General features: G+C 42.0%; 1 protein-coding gene across 1 annotated transcript in view; it reads left to right on the top strand.

The window, feature by feature from the left end:
* LOC306707036 (ryanodine receptor 3) overlaps positions 1-13225 on the top strand; it is a gene marked incomplete at its 5' end in the record, with an annotated part of 93964 nt that overhangs the window by 68363 nt on the left and 12376 nt on the right. Inside the window, 25 exons of the mRNA XM_079174313.1 lie at positions 110-233; positions 346-461; positions 559-626; positions 740-861; positions 1040-1089; positions 1871-1931; positions 2787-3025; positions 3239-3320; positions 3423-3553; positions 3831-4154; positions 4425-4665; positions 4763-4850; positions 4949-5041; positions 6484-6654; positions 6796-6855; positions 6945-7079; positions 7397-7509; positions 8988-9084; positions 10131-10240; positions 11575-11626; positions 11712-11765; positions 11858-11957; positions 12050-12129; positions 12336-12412; positions 12934-13007. Of these exons, the coding sequence (XP_079030439.1) occupies positions 110-233; positions 346-461; positions 559-626; positions 740-861; positions 1040-1089; positions 1871-1931; positions 2787-3025; positions 3239-3320; positions 3423-3553; positions 3831-4154; positions 4425-4665; positions 4763-4850; positions 4949-5041; positions 6484-6654; positions 6796-6855; positions 6945-7079; positions 7397-7509; positions 8988-9084; positions 10131-10240; positions 11575-11626; positions 11712-11765; positions 11858-11957; positions 12050-12129; positions 12336-12412; positions 12934-13007 (2862 nt within the window). The remainder of the gene's footprint in view (positions 1-109; positions 234-345; positions 462-558; positions 627-739; positions 862-1039; positions 1090-1870; positions 1932-2786; positions 3026-3238; positions 3321-3422; positions 3554-3830; positions 4155-4424; positions 4666-4762; positions 4851-4948; positions 5042-6483; positions 6655-6795; positions 6856-6944; positions 7080-7396; positions 7510-8987; positions 9085-10130; positions 10241-11574; positions 11627-11711; positions 11766-11857; positions 11958-12049; positions 12130-12335; positions 12413-12933; positions 13008-13225) is intronic.

Genomic DNA, 13225 nt, shown 5'->3' with positions numbered 1-13225 from the left:
GCTGAGTGATACATCTACTTCATGTCACCATCTGCCTTCACGCAAAATGCACAATAGAGAGCCGTGGCTGATCAAGTCTTGCGTAACGCTGGGTTTTCTGTGGTTTCAGGAGGGGGAACACACTCTCTGTTGGTGTCCTATGACACGCTGACAGCCAAAGAGAAGGCCCGTGACCGGGAGAAAGCACAGGACCTTTTCCGCTTCCTGCAGATCAATGGCTACAGCATCACAAGGTCAAGAATTTCAGGATGTCTGTTATATATTATCATGTTGATGTAGGGTTACACGACTTCATAACTTTTCAAGTGTTGATTCGTAGCTAATATCCTATATTATGTGTTGCAGAGGTTTAAAGGACTTGGAGCAGGATTCCTCTTCCATGGAGAAGAGGTTCGCTTACAAGTTCCTCAAGAAGCTGCTCAAGTATGTCGACTCAGCTCAGGAGTTCATTGCTCATTTGGGTATGTATGGTAACATTACATAGGACCTGACTGCAAGAGACTTGTTAATGTAGTCTTGTTACTTACTATTAAATATGAATTCATGCTCTCAATCCAGAGGCCATGGCTGCCAGTGGAAAAACAGACAGGTCCCCTCATGAACAAGAAATCAAGTTTTTTGCCAAAGTAAGGATGTGATATATATATATATATATACAGCTGCTGTACATATTTAGATAACCCTTTTGAAATTAAGTTTCTATTAACCTGATCTTGTCATTATCGATGTCCTCCTTCAGGTTCTCCTTCCTCTCATCGACCAGTACTTCAAGAACCACTCTCTCTACTTCCTCTCCTCCCCCAGTAAGAACCTGAGCAGCAGCGGTTACGCCTCCAACAAGGAGAAGGAAATGGTCACCAGGTACAAAATGAAGACACTTACTTTCATTCACCTACAGCAATATAGCATGACAATGACCCTTTGCCATTCTTTTCTCAAAATCCTAAACTCTTGTAATCTTATTTACTAATCTTCTCTCTAAGAATCTACTCCTTGTAACTGTCTGATTTCTTTCCTTGTCTATCCGTCACACCTCCAGCCTGTTTTGTAAACTGGCAGCTCTTGTCAGACATAGGATTTCTCTCTTTGGTAAGCTGATTACTACTGACAGCAGTGTGTGTGTGTGTGTGTGTGTCGTAAAAGTGAATGCTTGTTGTTCTATCGAGTCTTAAGTTGGGTATAAGTAGGTTTTATCATGTCTTAACTTGGTTTGTTTTCGATTGTGTCTTGTCTGAAGGATTTTAACTATGGTGTAAAAATATAGCTTTGACTGCACCACAAGCCTAAAACGTTGTGGTCAACATTTTTGGCTACCAAATACTAAAATGGCCCTTTTAACAACTATTTTAAACAAACAAGGCATGTTAATTAGTGATCTTTAAAGATGCTGATAGGATGATTTTCTTACCTTTTAGGCAGAGCCAAGCTAGCTGTTGCCCCTAGTTTTCAATCTTTATGTAATGCTAAGCTAACCGACTGGTGACTGTAGCTTCATTCTTATCGTACAGAAACACAAGAGTGGCACCGGTCTTCTCCTCTAACTCTTGACAAGAAAGCAAATGTGCATATTTCCCCAAATGTTAAACTATTCCTTTAAGTAATGGCAACTAAAAGGTCAAAAAACTGAATTCAATACTTCTCGCCCTTAACCAGAGGTGGTGATCTAGATATTGATCCACTAACCTTACGTCTATAATTTAACTGAACTCTTAACCCACCATATGATTGGAGGTTGTTGAGGTGTGCTACATACACAGACATGAACTCATTGCTGCAATGAAAGGCTCAGTTCAGGTCAAGAAAGTCCCTTAAACATGGATGACAGTGTGTGTGTTCACGTCATATTGAAGTCTTATGTGTTGTCTTGTAGGGAGCGACTCCACTACCATCGTCAGCTGTCTGCATATCCTGGCTCACACTCTGGACACCAGGTGAGCTCTCAAGACGCACAGGGACCCTGGCAGATTTGAGTTTTAAAAATCTTAAATATTGACTGTGTTTAAACAATAACTGTTTTAGAAACAAACCACATTTTTCCCAGTGTAATGCAATGATGTAGAATCTAACCCCTGTAGAACCCTTATGAGGAGCATATTTGCATTGAATATTTTCTTCTTTAACAGTTATTACTGCGGTGTCTTGTGAGATGCGCTGGCATTAACAAAGAGCGTCCTCTGGCATTTAAATAAGCAAGACAAATTTCATACGGCACATGTTGCCCAAGGCGTGTAGTGTTCTTTAGAGACAATGTACTGTTTGTTAATGCAGCTCACACATAACGAGGCTAAATGGGAAATGTATTATTGTCTTGTTTGTGCTCAAGAGCTACAGCTGATGCCCACAGACTGTCTTTTATTTCTCCTTCCTAGTGAGACACGTCAAGGCTTAACAAAGGGTAATTCATTAGGCAATATTATGAACTGTGAAATACCTGGAAATGGCCCGACTATTATTATCATATTAATGCCTTTTGCTTTTTTTCATACAGTATGCCTACAACATTGGCAAACCCACCTTGGATTTAGATATTCACCTTATTCATGAAATAAATCATTGATGTTTCAGTGTGAGGGCGGTCAGGTTGATACTCGCGTCTCATATTTCATGACTAAAACCTTCACAGTATGCGAGAGTTAAGAAATTGCACATGTGACTGTGTCCGACAGTGGATAAACAGCGTTGTCCTTTGCATACCAAGGGGTATCCCGTGGTTTATTACAGCGCTGCCCTTGCACATCTCCTCATTTGGTCTCAGTCGTTTATCACTCTCCCTTTCCCTCCAACAGGACGGTGATGAAGTCGGGCTCAGAGCAGGTGAGGGTGGGGCTGAGGACGTTCTTTGAGAACGCTGCAGAGGACCTGGAGAAGACGTTCGAGAACCTGAAGCTGGGGAAGTTCACTCACTCCCGCTCCCAGATGAAAGGGGTGTCGCAGAATATCAACTACACCACCGTAGCTCTGCTCCCCATTTTAACCGCTTTGTTTGAACACATCACTCAACACCACTTTGGAGTCGACCTGCTTTGTGAGTCCCGACAGCAGAGGAATGATCAAACGTATTGTGCAAGAGGCTGCTAAAGAATTTGATTCAAATGTTAAGTTTATTGTTATACAGTGATTACATGCTGCTTTTACCTGACACCACGGAACATATCTGTCGCTTACTCACACAAATGTACAGTAAAGTTACCCCTATAAATATGAATTATCATAATAACAATGATTTTCTTTATTCCAGTGGATGATGTCCAAGTGTCTTGCTATCGAATCCTGACCAGTCTCTACGCACTGGGTACTGGGAAAAACATCTATGTAGAAAGGTATCTCCTCTTCAACATTCTGTAAAGTAATTAAAGCCCGAGTGAAGAAACTGATTTTCGGTGCGGCTTTCAACCAACTCTCATCCTCTCTGTGTCCCTCAGACAGCTACCAGCTCTCGGTCAGTGTCTGGCCACCCTGGCTGGAGCCATGCCTGTGGCCTTCCTGGAGCCACTACTCAACACATACAACCCCTGCTCCGTCTTTAATACCAAGAGTGCCAGAGAACGTGCAAGTGAGTCATTTGTAATAATTCTAAGATAAAAGTTAATTACCAGCGTTGGACCAAGGTGGCAATTAAACAGACATTATTATTGTCTTTTACAACCATCTCATCATTTTTAGATGTTGTCCGTATCTTACAGTATGACAAAAGGCTGATGTATGTTTTGTGCTAAATGTAATCATACATTTTTTACAGTATGTGTATATCTGTGCTTTAATAATAGTCAGTTATTAAATATACCTTCACTTAACCTATACAATGTAAAGGCTGATGTAATCGTTTTTAGTCCTAGGCATACCTGACTCCGTAGAGGAGATGTGTCCCGGGATGCCGCGGCTTGACGGTCTGATGAAGGACATCAACGACATGGCCGAGTCTGGAGCGCGTTACACAGAGATGCCTCACGTTATCGAGGTGGTGCTGCCCATGCTGTGTAACTATCTGTCCTACTGGTGGGAGAGGGGGCCTGAGAACCAGCCAGCCAGCGGGGGCAGCATCTGCTGCACCACCGTCACGTCAGAAAACCTCAGCCTCATTCTTGGCAACATCCTCAAGATCCTCAACAACAACTTGGGCATCGATGAGGCCTCCTGGATGAAGAGGATTGCAGGTGGGCATGGTGTTCTTTCATACGTGTACTTTTTTTTAAATGACAGTGTTGTAGTGGCATCATCTCTTAGTTGGCTCATGTTAACTACCCTGTTAGGAAATGTATCGTGCGTAAAAGCTTTCACGGCTGAATTGCTAATTTTGTATACTATTGTTATGAAAATTGGTCATTTTTCACATGAAAATGTTTGTTAAATACTGGCAACATTCTGATATACATAAACACTAACTGTAATACAGTGATATTTTCTCTCTCTCTTGCACCGTTTAGTTTATGTGCAACCCATCATCAGCAAGGCCCGTGCAGACCTGCTGAAGAGCCACTTCCTTCCTACACTCGAGAAGCTGAAGAAGAAGACGGTGAAGGTGGTGTCTGAGGAAGAACTGTTGAAGGCAGACAGTAAGGGAGACACCCAGGAGGCAGAGCTGCTCATCCTGGACGAGTTTGCCGTACTCTGCAGGGACCTGTACGCCTTCTACCCCATGCTTATCCGCTATGTGGACAACAACAGGTTAGCTCACTGAGCAGTGAAAGGTGGAGTTGTTTTGAGACGTTAGTGGATGCAGAAGAAATACAGAGGATGTATTAATCTCGCCTATTTACCGCAGGTCAAGATGGCTAAAAGAACCGGACGCAGACTCCAATGAGCTCTTTAGAATGGTCGCTGAGATATTTATCCTCTGGTGCAAGTCACACGTACGTTTTCTCATCTCTATACATGTTCAGCTACAAAACAACAGGCATCCTTCTTTAATTTGAACACGGATCTTTCTTTGATGTTTGTCTTTCACCAGAATTTCAAAAGAGAAGAGCAGAACTTTGTGGTCCAGAATGAAATTAACAACCTTTCCTTCTTGACTGGAGACAACAAAACCAAGATGTCTAAGGTAGGTTTTATATGCCTCTTAACAATGTCAACTTTATTTCCTTGCTCTGGCAGCAGATTAAAACCCTTTTGGTGATGTGAAATGGCACTATGACCCATTGAGCATGTGTGTGAAAGCTGAAAAAGTTCCATAAATAAGCAGGATTGATAGAATGAGCAAGATACATGTTAACATTATCTCCGCCATGTTAACGTCACCACTTGTGTGTTGCTGTTGACATGGAAAATGCCCGAAACAATCTCTGAGAAACTATGAGTGAACACACACACACACATGTGACAAACAAAACCTGCATCAAACTTGTGAAAGAAAATCGATAATCTCTTTGCCGACAATAATGAAATTAACTTTGACTTATGACAGTGTGTGTGCGTGTATGAATTTCTGCATGCATGCTTGTTACAGCAGATGCCAGAAAACTAACATTCATGCCTTGAGCCCTTGTCAGTGTTACAGAGGTTGGAACATTTCATTTCTTGTCTGCCTGGTTTAGCTGTCTAAAGGCAAACAAATGGTTTTCATTGCAGTGCACGTCCATATGAGGACTGCGTGCCTCCATTAATTACCCTGTCATCTGCCTTTCTCTTTCTGTCTCTCCCTCTATCTCAAACAGTCCTTTAAGGAGAAGGTAGAGTGATGCAGTGCATGTGCCGTTTACCTGCCAGCTTATTGGCTTATATGCTCCCGTCGTTAAGCAGAAAAGCCAATAGCTTGTGCCGCTGTGCTATATAGTCTATAGAGTAGTTACGTAGTATGTCATCTGATTATTTGTGGCCACCATTCATCACCATGTGTTACATGGTAACTTTGCTCATTCCTCATTGCTTTATGGGCGGAACACGTCTCATCAGGAGTAATGGAGCCCAGCCCTTCTGTAGCAAATCATGTGATCATATGCCACTGGTGTGTTTGCAGTTGATGGATTGTGTTATCCTGGTGTGTTTGGCCAACAGTTACCTCATGCTATTTATATGATGTTGTGTGTGTGTGTGTGTGTGTGTGTGTGTGTGTGTGTGTCAGTATGTATATGTGTATATATTAATATGGAAATTTGTGTTTTCACAGAGCCAGCTGCTTCAATTTGGCTCAAAAGTGCAATTTTCCCTCATTGGTAACACCTTGCTGTTCTAACAGCATCAGTCTGCTAGTTCTGCTTTTCAGCTGAGGTGTGAAACTTCTTAATGCTTCAGTGGCACAGATTCACTCCGGTCACAGATTTTGCTCGGCCTGAAAAATAAATTCCTTTGCCTTCTGATCAAATACAGTGGGAGTGCATCCCGTGTGAAATAAGCTCCAATAAAATAGTGTTGATCTATCAGTTTAAATGTTGAGAGAAAGTGCTTTAGTGCAACCCAGCAAAAGTGGGAAAACGATATTCATTACCTAAAAAGACCAGCTCATTAAGCCGCCATAACTTGGCGGCTTAACTCGTTTTCTAACAGTCTGGAGGACAAGACCAGGAGAGGAAACACAAGAAAAGGCGTGGTGAGCTCTACTCTATCCAGACATCGCTCATTGTTGCCGCTCTAAAGAAGATGCTGCCGATCGGCCTCAACATGTGTACGCCAGGAGACCAGGAGCTCATCTCTCTCGCAAAGACTCGCTACCTCCTGGTGAGACAACACATTTAATACGGGTCTTATGAGATCACATCCTGAAGCAAAGATCCATCCTTGCATTCAACCAAGAACACTTTTTTGAAACGGCTACATTTTACAATAATAAAGCTTCCTTTTCCTGTTATTGTTTAATAGAGAGACACAGACGAAGAGGTTAAAGATCATATTCGGCAGAATCTGCACCTTCGAGAAAAGGTGAGCATAAGGTCTCAATATCACGAGTGGTTATTAGGTTCTAATGACTCATATTGTTTCTCACATCCTTCTTTGTGTCCCGCTCTCAGTCAGAGGACCCTGCAGTGAGGTGGCAGCTGAACCTGTACAAGGACATAGCGATGATAACTGAGGGGCCTCCAGACCCTGAGAGGGTGGTGGATCGTATCCAGAGGATCTCTGCTGCTGTCTTCAACCTGGAGCAGGTCGGACGTCAAGATTAGTGCATAACCAAACATATTGAGCATATAGAGCTGTAAATGACGCTCAGGGTGCTTGTTTCATAAAACCATTGTGAAGGTGTAGGGTCAACAATCATACAGCTAATGTCACATTAAATAAGCTGCCAAGGGCCGATGATTTACAATGTGAGAAGAGAATCCCCAAGTCAGTCCTGGACATGTTAGTAGGATACAGGAAAAACCTGATGAGGAAAAACCTGATGAAAATACCAGTTCTGGTAGAGAATGCCATTCCAGTGTTTAATAATCATCTTAACTCTGACTTATTCTACTCCCATTAGGTGGAGCAGCCATTGAGATCCAAGAAATGTGTATGGCAGAAGTTGCTGTCCAAGCAGAGGAAGCGAGCGGTTGTCGCCTGCTTCCGCATGGCTCCACTTTATAATCTGCCACGGTATGACTGCATACATTGCACCGACATTACATCTCTGCTGGATGTTTTTAGCCTGAAAACCATATCAAACAGCCTTATAGTCTTGAATCCAACATGACACTCCACATTCAAAGGTAGTAGAGAGCCGCTTGTGGTAGTACTTTGTCTTTTTTCAATTGCCCAGCAATTGTTATAACACCGCCTCTATCTTTGCCGGCCAAATGCAACCACACTTTGTTCTTCTCCGGTCTGGCTCACAACCCTCATTTTCCCTGTTCTTGGGTTCTGACCCTGCATTAATTCACAACCTCCCTCCCTCCGTTTGTAGGACAAATGTCTAGCCCGCAGCTGTTATCAAGGAATAGAAAAAAAGGAACACTGGCAATTTCATGCCCTGCTGCTCTGTAACTCAATCACAGGAAGTCAGACAGAGAGCTACAGTAGGGAGGAAAACAATTATGAGGCACAACCTGGGGGTGGCCATCTTCAATATGTGCTGAGACGATGCTGCCCGCCTGCCTGACAGCATGACTCATTTATTCAGAGTTGTTGACAGTGAAATATGACACGGCACAGCTAATAATTATGAGACAGTATTTACAATGCAGGAACAATTGATTGTTTTTCTTTGGGTTAATAGATTTGTGAGTTTGAGGGCTGGATGTGAAGCTTCTGGATAATGTCGACTCTACTGGAGTTCCACGCATTCAGATGTCATCTTTTCTCTTTTGTCTCTCTATTCAGCCTTTGTTCTCTCCTCAATGTCACACTTTATTGTACCTCATCCCCTCAGGCACACAAATAATAATTACTTCCTGAAAGCCTACCGACATATTAGGCTGGAGATAATGCATGAGAACACAGACTATGACAGTCTGCTCTCCGTGCTGACGGTAACGTAGCACTGTTCCTTTGTTGCTACTCTACTACCTTGCATACCTTTCTTAACTGTCCCTTGCTTTTCCTTCAAGCACGGTTTATGCTACAAATGTAATTCCCATTCAAATATCCCCGCTGGTTTTTCCACTGGTCCATATCTGCACAGTAATGCAAGGACTAGTTTGACATTTTGGGAGTTATTTGGAACGCTTACTTGCCAAGAGTTAGATGAGAAGATGAATACCACTCTCATGTCTGTGCGCTAAATATGAACCTAGACCCAACCCTTAAATGTCAACCTATTCCTATCTGCAGATGTGCAGATACAGGGGTTCTTAATATAATCGAAATTCAGATCAATTCATTAATCTAGGCTAGAATTGCAATTTCTGCCCGCTGATGAAGAAAACAAAGAATTGTGAATATATCAACAGTCTGGCAGAGAGCATGAATGTCACATTTCTGTATTTATAAGCAACATGACAGTTTCCTCCAAGGTGACCAGTTGGATGTGCCAGTACCCTAAACTAACCAGCATTAACCTCTCCCTAAAGGGTCTTCTCCCCTCCTCTGCTCTGCTGTTATATAACTCAGGCTAATCTCCTCTCACCCTTCCCCAGGCATCGCTCTATTAACCTCTTCCTCCTGGCCTATCAGAGAATATGGATAGAAACAGAGGAGTACTCTTTTGAGGAGAAGCTAGTGCAGGATCTTGCTGTAAGTACTTGTGTCATCGTTTAAGTGCCCCAATTCCAACACGAATCACTGGGTCGCACTCAGTCATCCATACGTGTTTTTCAGCCAGCCCCCCCATTTTTGGCAAGCATGACATCACCGCTGATGTCAGAGCCAGCTGATGTATTTTCGACCACCTTGTCCCACCCATTGTCGGTAAGAGGGCATCCCGCCTCGATGCTTCGACTTACCAATGAAATTTCTGAAAGTTGTGGTTTCTTTCTTAAATTTGAACGATCATAAAACATCACAATCATGCAGTGAGTTTGTAGAGAAAGCAGAAGACAAAACGGCACGTAGCTGGTTTCTTTACAACTTCACAAAAGTGCCTCAAATATTTCTACACCTTGTGGCCCATGATAACCTCCAGTGTGATATGCTTAAAGGGTTTATTAAGGAGTTTAATGAAATCAGTTTTCTCGAATAAGAGACAATCATGAAAGCACGCTGGTACTCAACATACCCGACTGTGCCAATGGGTGTCTAGACTTTCAAAAGTCATGATTCAAATTTTTATTGTCATTTCATTATTGAAAAAAGAAAATTTCCACATTATATGAAATGAAAGCCACAGGGCACCCATATAAGAAGTTAGGGGTGTGACAGATGAATAACTTTATGATCCAGCCAAGCTCACACATTAGCGGCAACTTAAAGAGAGAAATAGTTCCGATGAGTCTGCTATCATGATCGGTCTCTGCTCTGATGTAAATCGGTAAGAAGCTTATCAAAGTGCAAACTGGGCTCATGGAGAGTCATGCTTAACTCCATTTTCACCTTTTTTAACACTGCTGAACCTCATCCGCTGTGTTTGTGTGCATGCTTGTGGTTTATTGTCTGCATGCCGTCAGTCTTATCTTATCACTGTTTTTTTCTGACAAAACCTGATTCTCTTCAGGTAAGTGGTGTATAGTTGAGTAACAGTTAAATGTTACGATACATTATCATACAAAGTATTTAGAGCCCATATGGTTGATATTAAGACTGCGTGCCTGTGCTCCAGTATTTACTTGCATGGGTTTGTCCAGAAAACGCAGCCCAAAGTGGAGGACGAGGAAGAGGAAGAGGTCAGAAAGCAGCCAGACCCTCTTCACCAGCTCATTCTGCATTTCAGCCACAACGCTCTCACTGAGTGCAGGTGAATACACACTCATGGTTGCACACCTGGCACCAACACGCTTTGCTCACCTGTTCGCTAATGAAGAGCTGCATCAAGTCTAATCATCTGTGTTTATTTTGCACTGGGACAGACACACAAGCAGTTTTTAGTATTTCTCTGTTGTCTCGCTGCTTACTGTACATACATTGCAGTGGCTTGACCGTGACGTCACCCATTGGTCTGTGGACTGCCGTTTTGAAGCCTCAAGTTTGGTAGTTTGACCATCGCCATCTTGGGTTTTTGCAACCAAATGTAACATGAGAAGGTGGAGCTTAATACAACAGAAGACTGAATAACGCCTCAAATCTTTATGAATTTCATGAACTAAAAACCCTCCGTGAGGGTCAAAGATCTAAGACAAAAACATGGAACACTCCCAGATTGAACAACGCCGTGGTAACGACCTGTCAATCACAAGGCAGACTCTTGTTTACAATGTTTACTGAGGTAAAAAATCAAGAAAGAATTTTCTCATATACCGCTATACAATGAAACTTACTTTCTGCAACAAGAGTCGCCGCCTCCTGCTGGTCTTTTGAAAGAATGCAAGTTTGAGGCATTTCTGCGTCAGCTTTTGATTTCAAATCCGGAGGTTATCGCCTGGTTACTGGTTACGTTGCAGATTAAGATTTGTTTCAAAAGATATAACGATTGAATTATAATGCATTATTATTCATTAAGCTATCCGGCATCAGCTCCACCTTGAACAGGTGTTAAGTCAATTTAAGTACATTATGCTGATAATGCCTCTCTTTCATTCTTCACTTGACGTAAACATTTTAATGTAGGACTTTTAACTGTTTTTCTTATTAAAAGTTAATAGTTTAGCTTCAGAAAACTTCTTACTACTTCTACCACTGCCAGCCCCATCTCCCCATTTACAGTCAGGTCGAAAAGCAAGTCGGCGTTTGCCTGCCGCCCCCAATTCACTCAATCTGTCCCTGACAAACACTCCCGGGTCGGAGGTCACTCGCGATCAGAAACATCAGTAAAATAAACTTGGCAGAGGTTATTTCCAAATAGGCGTATTAGTCGCTTGTTTTGACAAAACCGCCACGGTCATAAAGTAGAGCATGGACTTAATTAGTGGAAGTAATTTGCTGGCGGTAACGATGTTAAGTGAGAATCAAGTCATACATTGCGCTGTTTGCTTGTTTCATAGTTTATTAATATTGAATGTGTCTTGTGTCCAATTGAGCAGTTCAGAAGAACATATCGACAGAAAGAGATTCCTTACTTTATAGTTTGTTGAAATGTGGTTGCGTGTTACTAAAGGTTTAACCACCAGATATTTATCTTCCTTTTTTTGTTAGTTCTTTGGAAGAGGATCCCTTGTATATTGCATATGCAGATATGATGGCAAAGGTACTTCATTCTCTAAATTACTTCTCCTGAAATGCAAGCTGTTCAGCAAAATTCCGCAGGTTTGACATTCTGCTTCCTTTTTCAGAGTTGCGATGAAGGTGAAGAAGAAGAGGAGGAAGAAAAAGAGAAAACATTTGAGGTGCTATTGATTTCTCAGGAACACTGTTCTGTATTTCATCTTTGTTTTTGAATCGTATTCACAAGTGGTGCTTACTTTATGACGTCCTACAGGAAAAGGAAATGGAGAAGCAAAAGATGCTGTACCAGCAGGCCAGACTACATGATCGAGGAGCTGCCGAGATGGTGCTTCAGATGATCAGTGCCAGCAAAGGTGGGAAGAGACACGTTTACCTGTCTGTCTTCTTAGAACTTCCACCTTTGGTTGGTATCGCCACTGTATGATGTATGCTTTGTGGTCATCAGGTCGACTTGGTGCTATGGTGACTTTCACCCTCAAACTAGGCATCTCCGTCCTCAACGGTGGAAACATACTGGTGCAGCAGGTACACGTCTATCGGCATGCTCAACGTAAACATTCTGAATGTGCCCCTTTGTATTTCTTGTTTGTTAATGCTGTAGCTGACAGGAAGTAAACTTGGACCAGAAATATTGCCTGAGCAACAGAATGGCAATGAAAAAGGTCTAGTTAAGGTATAGTTAGTAGCATCTTTAGCATCACACTTTTTTTTGTGCTTTTATCTTGATACAGAAAATGCTGGACTACCTGAAGGAAAAAAGAGACGTTGGCTTTTTTAAAAGTTTGTCTGGACTGATGATGTCTTGCAGGTAATAAAGCAACAACCAACTATCACACACAAAACGCCTGATTTACTGTCTGTCGTGTTTCTCAGCTGCAGTTTGAAGGAGAACTCCACCAATTATACACTAAGGGTCAGTTTACTTGTCACGGGGAGTATTCCCTGTGAAAAAAGTTGTGTAATGTCGTCCGGTGGAGCTTTGTCAAGTCTGATGATGTCATCTAGGTCATCAGAGCTAATTAGATACTAATATTGTATAACAGAAGGCCTCATTTACAGACTGGGGCTGTTGAAAGATATGGGTGTTTACCAATCAGGAAGGCTCAAATGAAAATATGCTGTTGGTTGAATCACGGGACGTGTAAAATCCAGTGTTTTGACCTTTATTAGGGATTAAAAGTCAGGATAATGAATTTTGTTTGACGTTGTATTTTGAACTGTCGATTATGAATTCACTAACTTCATGGAGTACCCTTTTAAAATGCATATTGTAGAAATATAGAATTTAGAAATTGTATGTGTCATAGGTATATATTTTATCTCTTATAGTGTCCTGGACTTAAATGCATTTGAAAGGCAAAATAAAGCCGAAGGTCTGGGGATGGTTACTGAAGAAGGATCAAGTAAGTGAGGATACTAAACGTGGTAAACTTCTCTGAGACTGAGCACTTTATAAACTGACAATGACACAGAGGTTATGGAATTTCTAGATTTATTTGTGCAGCAGACTGACCTTTATCTGCCACTCGGTGTTACAGATGTGGCCGAGACCACAGCGCTATAAGAGATGTTACATGTAGAAATCGTATTAAAGTGGCATTAAGTGTCTCTTTCTGGCTCA

This window comes from Pholis gunnellus, assembly GCF_910591455.1.
Source record: "Pholis gunnellus genome assembly, chromosome: 15".
NCBI classification, from domain to species: Eukaryota; Metazoa; Chordata; class Actinopteri; order Perciformes; family Pholidae; genus Pholis; species Pholis gunnellus.
This window is presented reverse-complemented; position numbering and strand designations above follow the sequence as displayed.